The sequence below is a fragment of the Caretta caretta genome, chromosome 2 (assembly GCF_965140235.1).
Source record: "Caretta caretta isolate rCarCar2 chromosome 2, rCarCar1.hap1, whole genome shotgun sequence".
Lineage (NCBI taxonomy): Eukaryota > Metazoa > Chordata > Testudines > Cheloniidae > Caretta > Caretta caretta.
This window is the reverse complement of record NC_134207.1, coordinates 169,224,617-169,239,529: the sequence shown is the minus strand read 5'-3', so window position 1 is coordinate 169,239,529 and position 14,913 is coordinate 169,224,617. Positions and strand designations below refer to the sequence as shown.

The window sequence follows — 14,913 nt, the reverse complement described above, 5'->3', positions numbered from 1 at the left end:
TCCTAAACATGGCCCTTTTAAAAAACATTCAGTAGACGAGGACAAGATAAGTAAACTGTAATTCATTTGCAGAAGCTGACCTCAGAAGTATATTTACCTTGGACTGGACTCCTCTGAAACCATTTAAGAGTTAACCGAGTAAAGGGCAAAGCCACTGCATCTGAATCATAAACAGGAATCTTGCACCCTGTAGCAGAATTGCTTCATTACTGTAGACATTATTATAGCGTGTGTTGTTGTTATTGTTTGCTACTACTTAAGTATTACCTAGGCAACCAGAAAGACCTGAATGCCTTACAAAAGGTAAGGGACACAATACTACTGTTCAAATAGTTTCAGCTGTTGTTGCACAGGAATATAGAAACTACTGTACTAGATTAGAGCGGTGATTCATGTAATCTGTTATTCTGTTTCTGACAGTGACTAATACCAGAAGCTTCAGAGGGCTTAGGTCCTAAAACATGAGGGGTTATAGCCCTACTTTTTCCCCCCCCATTGCCTACCTAATGCAACTGTGGATGTTCTCAGTGTCTATACATTTAACCATTCCTTCTTTAAATCCTATGCTCTTGACCTTAATAGGCCTTAAAGCAGATGATGCACAGCAAAACTGACGTCTAATTAACATCTAAGAGTAAATTGTTGAACAAATGTTCAACAATGGAAGTTGGTCCAATTTACCTCACTGCCTTGTCTCTCAAAAACAATGGATTAGCACTTTGGGACCTAATGTCTTATTGTATAATCCCTTTGCATGTTTTCTATCATGTCTCCTCTCAATGAGATGTCAGGTCAATGATACACCCACTCAACACAAGACAAAAAGACTATTGACAAGACATTTCAACATGAGGAAAAGTCTCCTAAGTCTTACAGCCTTCATAATAAAAATCAATGTAAACAGAGTGGATTCCACTTATTAGCAACCTCTCGGTTCCCAGCAAAAAGTTTCATTATCTGGAAGTTACCAATAAGTGGAAGGAAGGTTTGCAGGGTAGCAGCCAGGGAAGGAACTGCTAGCACATTCTGAGCTCGCCTCCCAGTGCCAGGGCAGGGAGCTCTCGGAGACTGCAGGGAGAAGTACAGTGCAACCCCAGAACTTCCTTCTCTGGCTGCAGACCTGCAAACTGGCATTGGGCTAAAGCCTTCTGAAAAATTGTTAATAAGCAGCTTGTCTTTTGCCAGTATCTGAGTCCTGTTAACACTGAACTCAATGAGATGGGATCATTTCCTGGCAAAATGTTGCTATCAACCTAAATTGTTGATACTGGGATTACTATTAACCGGCACCCACTTTATATAGTGGGAACTAACTTTGGACTTTTATAGTCAATAGCAAAAGAGGTCATTAAGATATAGAGGGCCAAATTTTATTCTCAGAAAAGTGTACACAACACTTCGGTTACACATGGAAATTCATGCATGAAATTTAGAGCAGAATTTGACCCACAGTGCAAAGAGGCCTCAATCTTGTCTGTGTGTGTGTACCCAAACCATCGTGTGCATGATATTTATGTATTACCATTTATGCACACAACTAACAATTTATCTAAGCAAATCACATTTTAATCTGTGCCTGATTTGTGCATGCTAACAGGCGTGTGTGTGTGCGCGTGCAAATTCTATCATTTTTTATGCACAAGTGCAAATACTGTGCCTATAAAGTTTAATGTCACAAAGAAGACAGTGTTTGAGGGCCTAGAATCTACTTTTACCCTAGTTTTCATAGCTGGATGTGGATGTACACCTTTGAAATATATTTTCAGCTACAGGGGTGTGGTTAAACTCCTTTGGATACATTCCAATAAACACAACTGGGGGCAGAATGGGGGTGGGGGAAAGGATCTTCAGTAGTCAGTCATTTTGGCACCTTTCCAAACACAGCATTTCCATGCTTTTTTTTTTTCCACAGCAGTTTTTACATCTTTCCTTGTGTTTATTAAAATCCATTTGTGCAGGGAAAAATATGACACTTACATTGGCGAAAAAGAGTGGGTACAGCTAACTTATTTTTTCACTTTTACCAAACAGCAAAAGACAGTGCACAATAAGCCTCAGACCAGCGAAGATTTGCACTGTGAATAAAGTGCAAATCAAAAGGTCCAAGGGGAAACCCTTTGGGTAATCAAGGATTTGAATAATGGAAGGTGCCAAATCTGCAGATTTATGAGTGCACAGCCAACAAGTTCTATCATGCAGGAAACTGTCCAGTTTACCCAATGCCACCTGACTTATGGGAAGGAAGACTGAGGACCAGAGAAGGAACTGAGGTGGTGGAGATCTGAGTTGACCTCAGCTCTTCAATTTAAAAGCTGCTGTACATTAAACTTTGTGTGTATGTCAGGGACTAAGCTGGCTAATGGTCTCAAGTGGATAAAGGTTTCAGCCACCACAACTCTCTACTTTCTGGGCTCCCTGCCTTGAAGAAACAGCACTGGACAAGCCACATCCATTTATGAAAGCCCTGTTATCTGACACTGGATTGGGAACATGACTGTGGGGTTCTGGATAACTAAACTTCTGATCATGGTGGATGCACTGTAATCAAGAAACACACTTAAGTTAAATATGCTATCTTGTTGGCATAACTCCCACTGTTCAGAGAACACCAGAGGTTTGATAAAGAGAAGCAAAACCAAGTTTATGCAATCATATACCATCACACAAACCACCTGACATACAAAATGTTGTATGCAAAATTAGGCTGGAAATCTCATGACGACAGATTATCTCATGAGATTTTTATCGGTTCCTCTTAATATTGTGGTACTTCCATTTGCGGACCCCGCGGACATCAGGAAATGTAAAAAAAGAAATCAACCAAAATGTTTCAAATCTCAATAAAAGGTTCAGACTGAAGCAGGATAAAGGTTTTGATCAGGCCTTATTTTCTATGAACCCATTCTGATCATCCTAAGTAACAAGTAATGTAATAAGGATGCAGAGTTCAATGTATGTTCAGCTTGATTTTCACAGGTGTTGAGCACCTGGGGCTAGTAGGAGATGTTTGCGATAGCCACTTCTGAATCTCACCGCTTAATCCTTATTTCTTTTCTTGAACGAACATACTTAAACGTAACCACACTCAACTTATTTTGAACTTTCAAGAAGTAGCATCTGTTTATTTGATTTTTAGTTTTTGTTAGATTCTCTGAACCCCATGTTCCTTACATGACCCAAAAATAGAAACACCAAAACACAGAGGTTATGCTTGCATTATTCCCAACTTAGTCAAAGCAAGGAGATGCTGGAAATCTTACAAGGAATATTATTTCTAGTCTGACTTCCAAACTGGATGGTTCTCTGTAAGCATCAGATAAACAGCCAAATCTTTTCTGTGCTTATTTGAATGAAACCAAACTTCTTACACTTTTGTGGTCCACCCAATTTATACAGCTAATAAGAAAGGAATCCTAAAAGGATGCAGAAAGACCAGGTGGATGGACCGACTTCTGTTGGTGAAAGAGACTAGCTTTTGAGCTACACAGAGCTCTTCTTCAGGTCCAGTTGGTTATGTGTAAGGAAGGCTCCGGGAGACTAATCTCGAAGAATTCTTGGTTCCTGGCACAGTAAGTGGATGAAAAACAATGCTGCTTGTTTACACTAAAAGTTATTACATTTTCTCTAGTTTGTATCTTGTTTACACAGACAATTGACTGCAATGGGTGCATAAATGTAACCAAGAGTAGTATCTGATCCTGCAAGATTATATCACATCACTTTTTCTCTGTGAAACATACAGGAATTAACCTGTGTAGGTTAGGTCAAAGTCACAGCACCATGTGTCTGCTCAGCTCCTTTATGTACATCAGTTAGAAATCAGCCCAACAACCCCGCAAAATCCTTTGTTAGTTTAACTAATCTCTTTAGATTCTTATGCATGTGTAAGAAAAAACATTCTGAAAGACTGAAGTCACACCAAATATAACGGGTAATGACATGGAGATGGGAAGTTCTGTTTAGTCTTAGACAAAACATTACATTAAGTTGGAGTTCAGGCTAAGAGTACACATCAGTAAGTTAAGGGTAACAAAAAATTTACAGGTTTTGTAACCTGGGAAAATTCAGATATTAGGCTGAACTTAAAAGAAATCCAAACATAGAAAGGTGCAAAAATGCACAGGTTAGGCCTTAAAACACCCTTAAATAAGAGACCTTATGACAGTGGAGGCCTGGTACATCTCTTCCCTGCTGTGCCCCTGAAATGACTCCTATGCCAGGGAAGATGGGGGCACCTTTTACAGGAGCTGCTTACACCAGGTTTACATTAGAATAGATTTATGGCCAACCAAAAGAATTCTTTTCTGGTCATTTACAACAAGATCACACTAAACTGACCCTTTCCCTTAGCAATCATTGATTGGAAACAACCATGCAATATGAAAGACTGTTTATTTAAACTCATAATAATATCCTTGAATTTGCTAGGATGTAATTTGACTTGAGCAAAGCCATCCTTTGCTTCACTTGACAGAGGAATGACAATTATTGTGCTCTCCTCACATGCAGACAGTGCCTAAATAAATTGCAAAAACTGTACCCAAAAATCTGATAATACTATTTTGATAGATTAGTAAATTATTATTGTGCAGGCACAATGATGATTGTGCATTATCAATTGCTTGCTCTGGCACTGCACAGAGTACTTAACAAGGGTGAACTTTACCTCTCTCTGCAGATGACCTGCACAAGGCCAGATGTGGGAGGCTTCTATACAGGGGTGTGTTTCACTCTAAAGGAAAAACGGAAGTATGGTTCTTACCATGCTCAGTTCTGTACATCTCAGGTGGGCTACTGATCTGTTGACCAGGTGGACTCATTTGGAGGTAATGTGGGGAACATTTCACTGGAAGAGAAAGAAAATCAAGCAACCCTTTTCCATAAATTTGAGATGCTAAAAGTAACACATTCATGAAAAGTAAATGATGAAGACGTTTCCTCACCATATGGTGTCTCTGGTGACACTGGAAAAGCTGGGGTTGGTGGAACAGCTTCATTCCCATTTTTGGTTGGTGAGAAGATTCCCCTGTCTACTTCATCTAGGTCTTCCTGGTAACGTGCCACACTCATCTAGAAGAGGTGAAAAACAACAAAATGAGTGTGTGGCAAATCTCATCAAGCCTCTACAGTACAGCGGGCCATTTTTCATCAGATTATACAAGATTTCATATAATCTGATCCACTTTTCCAATGGAGAGATCTCAGCACACCAAAGACACTCACTCACTCACTCACACACACACACACACACACACACACAGATGGATGTCCCAGTCTATGTTAAAGTCTTTTTCTGATGAATATGACTGTTCTGTTCTTATATCCAGTGACTGTCAGGGATGGCAAATCATGCACAAAACCCCATAATATGCTCAACTTCTGCTTATCAACGTGGGAATTTGTAACCTGACTCTGCTCCTGAATTTGAGATTCTATGCTGGCCATTCATTCACCCCTTCTTGAATAATTCTTTCTTATTTACCTCTTTGGTCTCCCCTACAGCAATTCGTGATCCTGGATTTACAGCCTGGTCTATAGCAGTAGCTTTCATCCAGCCACACCTGGTATATGGTGGCTGCCCTGGAACATCATTGTCATACTGTCCAAGACTTAAATTCCTTATTCTTCCCCCTGATTCGTCTCCTGGTGAACCTGTTGCAGCAAATAAATAAATAATACAACAATAAATAAACAAACACACAAGATCTTAGTTTCATTAGGCCTACTACATGGTGCCAGTCAAGTAATTTACCACAATATCTTTAACAATAGTGATTGACAGTCTTCAGTCACTCGTGAGGTTTCCCAGTTACTTGCTTATAACAACAGAGGAAGATGCTTGGTTAGATTCAACCTGACTGACCCAGGTTGCTACATATTGTATTTGCAAAGTGCTCTGAGTTCTAGAAGGCTGGGCAATATTTCCATTGCTGCCCTTTCTAGAAAGATTAAGCTGGGAGAGGTCAGTTTTATCTGTGGATGGAATCCCACCAGTAGAGGTTGTTTATGGTATCCAATGGCAACACCTTCTGGACATGCCAACCAGGTTTTGGAGGTGAAGTCACAGCTGCTGCCCAGTGCTGTGATCTCCCAGATAGATAGACTGACAGACTTTTAGCCACCAGAGGCCCTGTGCCCTGCTGACACCAAGGGTGAATCTAGCTCATATGTATATCATCAAATATGGTGCATTTACAGTATTTGTACTGAAAAATATTCACAACAGCTAGACTATTATGTATGTAACAAAGAAAAGTCACATCCTTCTGATGACTGAGGAATGAAGCATTGCAGAATAAACCAAGACAGTAAACTGATAATAGAGGGTGAGTGAGGAGTAGCATCTGTTTAAAAAAAAAAAAATTCGGAAAGTGGCTATGGAAGCAATCCCTATTTCATCATTATTGTGGGAATTCAAGACACCAAAAGGATGCTACAGGAGTTCTTGCTGATTAGTCAGCATAAAAAGAATAAATGTCTAATGCAGTACTTGAGATACTACTGAGTGCTGCAGCTGAAATTGCATATACTCCTAAAAAGTCTAACGATGTCTCTTAAAATACTTCATAAAACATTCTTGAATTTCCAAGGGAGCCTATTCTGATTGTTCTGCATCATTTGAGATTAAGCTTTTCTGTGATAGTTTCCAACTTTAATCTAATTACTTGGGGCATGAAAGGACTTCTAAAAGACATCCTAAGCAGTGAGCAGTGCCAGACTCACACTGGGATTTGACACAGTGCACAACATCTAAATGAGCAGTTGGATCTGGAATATGCATTCTCCAAACAGAATGTACTTTACGGACACATCCATTTTCTAGTCTGTAATTGCTGGCAAGAATAGAAATATGAGATCCATCAGACAGCAGAAAAATTTGCACTACAGCGTATCTTAACTTTCATTAGGGTAGCAAGGTGTGACCACACTGCATCAATACACATTTAAAAAAAACCAAAACCAACCATGCCTGATATCACAAACAGGCGTTATACAGAAAAAGAATATTTTACGCAACATTAAAACATTGACTGGGCTCCCAGTGCAATACAGAAGGAATTAAGAGTCAGATTCTGCTTAAATATACATGTGCAGCTTCTATATATACATACACATCACTGGAAACTGGAGGCTGATAATCAAAGGCAGAATGTCTCCCACAAGTTATACCGTGGGATTTGCATAAGGGCTCAGCGTTGTCCAACTCTGCTCCCACGGAAATCAATGAATGTTTTGCCATTGACTTCGGTAACAGTAATTAGGTCAATGCTCACCACTTTTGAAAAATCCTACCCCTATCATATAACTTCTGAAATTAGCAGCCAGGCTTACCCAAAACATGCTAACACACTCAGCTTCATCTCATCTATATTTAAATCTGAACATTCTACGACAAGCTGTTTTTGAAATATGGCTTTAAAAATAATTAAGACTTTGGGCATGGCAACACCTGGAGATATAGAGCGCCGGGAGTTAAACCAGCCCTTGGAGACAGCAGCAGGGAAAGTGCTGCCATGTGTTCACACTGTCAGCTGCAAGCGCAGTGGTGTAGCCACATTAGTAGCTCTTGCAACACCACAGAGAGCAGTGCATTGTGGTAGCTATCCTAGTATGCAAGGGGCTGCAGCATGCTTTTCAAATGTGCGTGTGTAGAGTGTGAGAGGGAGTGTGTTGTGTGTATGTGGAGGGAGAAACAGTGTGTTTAGGGGGGCAGAGAGTGTGTCAGCCTGCTGTCTTGTAAGTTCAGACAGCGGCAGGGAGAAGAGGGAAACCCCAACATCAGCCTCCACCCCTGCCTCTCTCTCACACATACCTGCCTCTGCAGCAGGAGCATTCCACAGTAATGGTTTGCTTTGTCACGGAGCAGATAAGCATGCTGGCTGTCAGAAATGGAGCTTTGAAAGAGGATATCCGCATGCCTGCAGCCGAGTTCAAAACAATGACCAGAGTGGCCACTTGACTTCAAGGGATTATGGGACATTTCCCGAGGCCAATCACAGTGCAGTAATGCAAAATGTTGTCTATGCTGACACCCCGGTGTTTCAGCCAGGGCGCAGCAAGCTCTATGCCTCTCGTGGAGGTGGACTACCAGGCGCGCTCCAGCTGCAGAGTCCAGGTGCTCTACGTTCCTTGCCAGTGCGGACACCTCAGGAGTTAGGGCGCCTGGGGCTGACTTAATGCGCTCTAACTTGCAAGTGTAGCCAAGGCCTTTGCAAAATGGAAATACTGCTCACATTTTAAAGAGCCATGTCACAAAAACAATGTATCCATTAAACTCAAAATTTTAGAAACAAACTCGCTCTCCTCCAGCTAGAATCCATGACTGTAGAATTTCAGAAAGAAAAAGATTTTTGAAAATCTCCCTCTGCAAGCTCAATTTCCCCTTATCATTTACTCAAAGGCAGAAGGTGCCCAACTCTCATTGACTTTCCACGGCACCTAATTTCCCTTTGTGCCTTTGAAAATCTACAACTTCACAGACAGGGAATTATAACCACTTTGCAGACTCATCTTGAGTGATGCTAAGTGCCCTCTGAAAAATCCCAATGTGTCCAAAATTTCTACTGGACCCAGAGCCAGCACTAGGCATAAGCAGACTAAGCAACTGCTTAGGGCCCCGCGCAGTTCAAGGGACCACCCCATCCACTTTTTATTATAAGTATTTGCCTGTTTTAGTATTGGGGGGTGGCAAAAATATTCCTGTTTAGGGACCCCAATGGGCTAGCACCAGTCCAGACTGAAACTGAGGGTGCCCAGGCCTATAGGGGTGCTCAGCATTTTGTAGGATCAGACTCTTCACCAAAGAAGTCATTGTCATTCATATAGTGATACTACTTAGCATTTATGCTATGCTGGATGGTGCCCCTTCTCTCTTCCATCCATTTTCCAACCGTCAACTAATTAGTTAAAGATTTACTAATGTCATTCTAAAATCTTAACATATTTTTTGCACTGAACATTTCCTTGTTTTGTTTTAAAAGCTGAATAAAGGATGGTTTATGTTCATTTAACCCCAAAATGTCTGAATGGATTTTGCTTATAATCTTAATAAGAGCTGTATTTCATCAGGGATGTTCCATGAGATTAATAAGGTAACTTCTATGAAGCCACATATGTGGTTCGCAGAGGGCCACCTGTCCATAGTCGATATGAACAGAGACTTCATAGAAGTTAGACATTTTGTCAGCATAACCTGCAACGCTTGTGAGTGTCATAAAACCCATACATTATAAGCTTCCCCAGAATATCCCATCACAGCAGTTACAAGCTCTTCTTCTGACACATAGCTCATAGGTCTTAAACTTTCTGGCAGAGCTACTGGTTTAAAAAGAAAAAGAAAAGATTGCAGTGAGAACCCAGAGTTGTTCTGTGAAAACTATTGAAAAGACCCATTTTTATTCTTCTCCACCATGTGTCCAGAACTGTGAAGGCTCTGAAACTAGGTAGGTAAACTTCAGGGCTCCACCTTGTGGAACATGGGAAAATATTCTACAAGGAAATGTTTGCTATTTTTGATTAAAAATGATTTAATGCGATGACTGATATGGACAAAACATTATCTAAGTTAGACTAGAGGATGCAGAGAGACAAATGGAGAGAGATGGGGAGTAAAATGCAATGGGAGCTGGCATGGATCTGGGCAAAGCCTGGGCAAGTATTTTGAATGTAATGATGAAAGAAAGGAAAAGCCATAGAAGGAATTTACAGGAGTAATGTGATCAGAGCATGCCACAGTAAGATGACCCGTACTGAACAGTATTATGAAGCTTTTCCAAAGCTTCCCCATTTAAGGCATCGGGCATTTGTTTATTTACAATTATCTGTTTAAAAAAAAATTGCATTCTTCAATTAACAAGGTGTAAAGTGCTCTGAGTCAAGAGTTGCTGGAATAACTTTTCCTTTGGTCACCTCATTTACTATTCTTCCTTATAATTTGTCTTAAAAGCTTGGCAGAGCTTCAGACCTAACCCAGGACTGTGTGTTTATTTTTGAGAGTGCTTTTTGTATACTGTTTGTTTCCTTCCCCGTCCCCCACCCCCCAGCTAGATACAGATATTATTTATCTTTGTAAAGATCAAATAATAGTGTTCCTCAGAACTGGCACCAGGCCAGTGCCAGATGGTTATCATTTTGCTAAGGATACATCTAATGGTAGGATGGCTGGTGGTAAAAAGTTTATCTGTGGTATTTTAACTGCTTAGCTTTCTTGGAGCACTACCATTTAAAAAAAACTGTCTGCAAAGGCTGGTTAACAGCATTGCTTTACTTGATGCATTAGTAGTTATCTGGGCTAAACTACAAGAACTGTATTCATTCCATAGTACTAAGCTAGGTTTCTATTTTATCTCCATGTATGTTAAATTTCTGATTACTGCATGTACAATGGCCACCATTAAGAAGTCAACATTTACTATCAGTTACCACAATGACAACTGAGATAAGAGAGTGTCTGGTTGTTTCCCCTTGATCCATAGGGTCTGTGGGCTAGCCCCAGAGACAGTTCTGTATAGGGGTGCAAGGAAGATAATAACAGGTTTCAGAGTAACAGCCGTGTTATAATACTGTCACCTTTAGATGGACCAGTTCAGGAGGACGCTCTTCAGGTAGACCCTTTCAATGATTTTTTTCTCCCTTAGGTTTTCCATTGCGAGGTAGGGAAAGATAATCATCAGGCCCAAATTGTCCTTATAGTTACAACAGGAAATAACTGTGGATGACTTTTTAATAGTGACTACTGTAGCTGGCAGTGGTACAGGTCAGCGGCACAGAGCATCAAGGTAAGGAAAATATAGTTCTGCCAGATATCACAAACTTTTAAAAGCCTTCTCCTGTTTGTGAAAACAGTTAACCAACAGCCTGATGCAAAGCCCAGCAAAGTTAAGAGGGATCCTTAACTTCAGTGGGCTTTGTGCAACTGCATACATTCATCTTCATTGTTCTGAAATTGGATTTTTGGAACAAATCATTAAAAAGAACAAAGTTGGGTGAAAAAACACATTTTTATTCATTTGGGGTGAAATTCATCTCCGCAGAGGGGCCTGTACCCCCTTTAAGCCCTATTTTGAGGATTTAAATGGGATGTGAGTGGCACATAGGCCTTGTGCCACCCACCTCCACAGGGGGATAATTTCTCTCCAGGACACTAAACAGTCTTGGTTTAATTTACATTACTAAGTATCACTTTTCCCTTTCTAAAAATCTTTTTACAAGAGCAATTTATCAAAGGAAAGCTAATTACACCTGACAAAGGGCACTTTGAACAACTGTTTTCAGTATGTTGGGAACCAAACCACTCACACGGGAATCAATGGCATAACAGCATTTCTTGGTTGAAAATCTCTTAACTTTCACTTTCCCTAGGTTGCCACTACAAATAAATGACAATTTAGCCGCTACATAGAATTTGCTCATCTGTAGGCCTCATGGAATAGGACCCCGTTGCGCTGTATTCCAATTCAGCACCTTTAATAAGATGGCAGGGTTTCCCTTCCCACTTGTGTACACATACGCATGCACAAACACAGACAGACAGTGACACACACACACTGTAGTTTTCCAGTTAAGGACATACATCTAAATTAAGTTATTGCTTATAAAATATATATGTAAAAATAGAAATACCACCAACTTCACTTCCAAGTTCAACCGTAAAACTGTCTTTATAGTTTATTTTTACAAAGTAAATTACAATAGGGAGGTTAAACTGAGCATGTTTTCTTTTTCCCTATTGATAAATTTTTACCAAGGTTTCTGAGCAGGAAGAAGGGGGGTTCCGAATCTTTCTACTAAATTATAAAATATTTTAGCGGTCACCACTGTGGAATGAAGCTATAGTTCAAATTAAACATGGAGAAATAATGTAGCAAACTCCCCTATAATCTTGTTTTTTTAATCCAGTCACAAATAAACAATCACCAATCAAGTTTTTTATAGTACAGATGAATTTTGTTGATTTATACTGAGCCATTAAAGTTGTCAACTCTCTTTAAATTTACAGTCATCTCAAGGAAACAAAGCTGTATTTGGTTTAAAGTTTTAAAAACTGCCATCATTTGTAAGTGCTCCTAAGTCATATTATTCAGCATATATGGTTTATGTATCGAACAAATGTGTGTTTAGAGTGGTTTCTTCATTAACACCTTTCAGCCTGTGTTTTGCACAGCTGGAGTGCATTAAGTCTTTCTTGACACAATAAAATATTGTTGATTATAAAAAATTACAGGCGTAAGCTAGAATTGACAAGGCCAAGAAAAAAATCAACATAAGTGCTTTTTGCACAGACATGAGAGACCCTCTCTCCTGACACTGTAACTCACTGCCTAAATGAAATTCCTGAATGGTGTAAATGGAGACTTACTTCCAATACTAAAGCACTTACATTTACAATGGAGACTTACTTCCAGTACTTCCTCTTCCATAACTATTGTACATGGCAATTTTTGGTTCAAATGCTTTTATAGGTATGTGATGATACTGTGGAGCAGATCTGACATACAGCATGAATTGTAATACAATATAGGGAACTTGGTGGTGTTTGCATATGAAGGTTCATTTAATTAAGAAATCCAAATATTATTAAGAACATGTTCTGCTCTACAAGTTCCTATTTATACTTCTTCGTCTAATCCACCTAAATGCAGTTCCCAGTGAAATAACTACACAGATGAATAATGTCATCTTATTCTCTGAAGATATTTAAATCTTATGTTGCTAAATGACAAATACCATGTTTTGACAATACTAAAAGCATTGAGCCTCAAGCTATGGAAACATAGCCAGTGACATGAAAATACTATGGTCTGAGCCTTACATTTCAGAAGTTTAGTCAATTTTTTGTAAAGTTATTATCTTTAGTAATCTAACCTTCCACTCCCTGAAAGGAAATAGGTTTCAGAGTGGTAGCCGTGTTAGCCTGTATCAGCAAAAATGAGGAGTTCTTGTGGCACCTTAGAGACTAACACATTTATTTGGGCATAAGCTTTTGTGTGCTAGAACCCACTTCATCAGATGCATGGAGTGGAAAATACAGGAGCAGGTATAAATCCAGGTATAAAAGATGGGAATTGCCTTACTAAGTGTGAGATCAGTCTAACGAGACAATTCAATAAACAGTAGGATACCAAGGGAGGAAAAATAACTTTTGTAGTGGTAATGAGAGTGGCCCATTTCAAACAGTTGACAAAACCTAAACCTAGATTTCCCCCATACTCATTTCCCCCTACTGTTACTCACACCTTCTTGCCAACTGTTTGAAATGGGCCACTCTCATTATCACTACAGCTCCAAGAGAAACTCTATAAACTCATTCCCCAAGAACCCACCCCAGGGACGTTCGACATGCTTCCTAAAATACAAAAATAAGGGAACCTAGGCAGACCCATCATATCTGGTCACAACACTCTTACTGAAGGAATATCGGGATTCATAAAAACCATCCTCAAACCACTACCGCACAAAGGGCCAGCTTCCTCCAGGACACAACCGACTTCGTCAGCAAACTCCACATTAATAACCTCCCTCAGAACACCATCCTTCCCACCATGGATTTCACTTCCCCATATACCAACATCCCTCACAATTATGGTATTGCTGCCTATCTCAAATATTTACAAGATAATGGACAGCCCTCATATATCAACCCCAAACACATTGCCAACTCATTCATTCCATTCTCCCCAATAACAATTTTACATTCAACAACAAACACTTTGTCCAAACCATGGGAACAGCCCTGGGTACTAGAAGGGCTCCCCAATATGACAACCTCTTCAATTGGCCACCTTGAAGAAGAATTTCTGGACAAATGTACTATGAAGCCAATTATATACTGAGATACATCAATGATATTTTCATCTTCTGGACAGATGAGTTAATCTCCCTGATAGATTTCCACCACAACATTAACAATCACCACCCGTCCATTAAACTCTCACTGGAACACTCTCACACTAGCATCAACTCCCCGGCTCCATTTTTTAAAAAATCATTTATCCACGTGCAACAGTTTCAACAGGGGAGATTGAAGGAACCCCACAGCAGCATATCCCACAGCCCAGGGGTTAGGGCACTCATTTGAGAGGTGGCAGATCCATGTCCAAATCCCTTCTCAGGCAGGGGGGGCGCTTGTGCTGGTGTTGTCCTAAAACCCAGGTGAGGACCCTAGCTACTGCTACTGGCCTGCTGACCCTGGTCCTCCAGCACAGCCTCATCTACTTCCCCTGGAAAAAATTCCTGGGTCCTAAAAGGCAAAATTTGGGTGAATAAAAATTGGTAGAATCTAAACACTGCTTTTTCAAATCCCTGAGGATCTTTCAGGGAAAAATCAGTAACATGGATAAGAGTATCAGCATCTGGTCCCAAGCATTTGGCTAAGTAATTCATCCTTCGGTTTACTCGTATTTATTTGCCTATATCTTTCATCTGAGGATCTGAATTCTTACAACAGAATGTGAGGTATATACCACATCACTTTTTATTATTCTCATTACATAGATGGGCAAACTGTGGCATGGATAGGTTAAACACTTGTCAAGGTGTCACACTGACAAGTCAATGGCAGAGCCAGAAATAGAAGTCAGGAGCCCTGGCTCCCAGTCCTCTGCTCTACTTATTAAATCATAACTAGCACTCTCTAAACTGAGAAGATTTCCATATGAAATCTTTCCCTTCTATCGTGCTAGCATAAAACAGCCTCCTTTAAAGGACAATCCAGTATTCCCACACACATTTTGAATTTGTACATATTTTCTTCCATATTTTAATATCTTAGTACACCTATTCATGAAGTGCCTATGAAACTGGGTATATTTGATATAGTTTAAATTAAGAGAAAACCACTTTTTTCACAAAAGAGGCTGCTATACCCCATGAAATCACCAATCACATCCACACCTACCCAGAAAGATAGCAAGA

General features: G+C 40.0%; 1 protein-coding gene across 6 annotated transcripts in view; it reads right to left on the bottom strand.

The window, feature by feature from the left end:
• The window catches only part of TNS3 (tensin 3), a 343,736-nt gene that overhangs the window by 63,405 nt on the left and 265,418 nt on the right, over positions 1–14,913 (bottom strand). For all 6 annotated transcript variants that reach the window (XM_048839218.2, XM_048839219.2, XM_048839220.2 and 3 more), the window contains 3 exons: positions 5,483–5,652; positions 4,944–5,070; positions 4,763–4,846 (listed from right to left, as the gene is read on the bottom strand). In XM_048839218.2, coding sequence (XP_048695175.2) covers positions 4,763–4,846; positions 4,944–5,070; positions 5,483–5,652 — 381 coding nt within the window. The remainder of the gene's footprint in view (positions 1–4,762; positions 4,847–4,943; positions 5,071–5,482; positions 5,653–14,913) is intronic.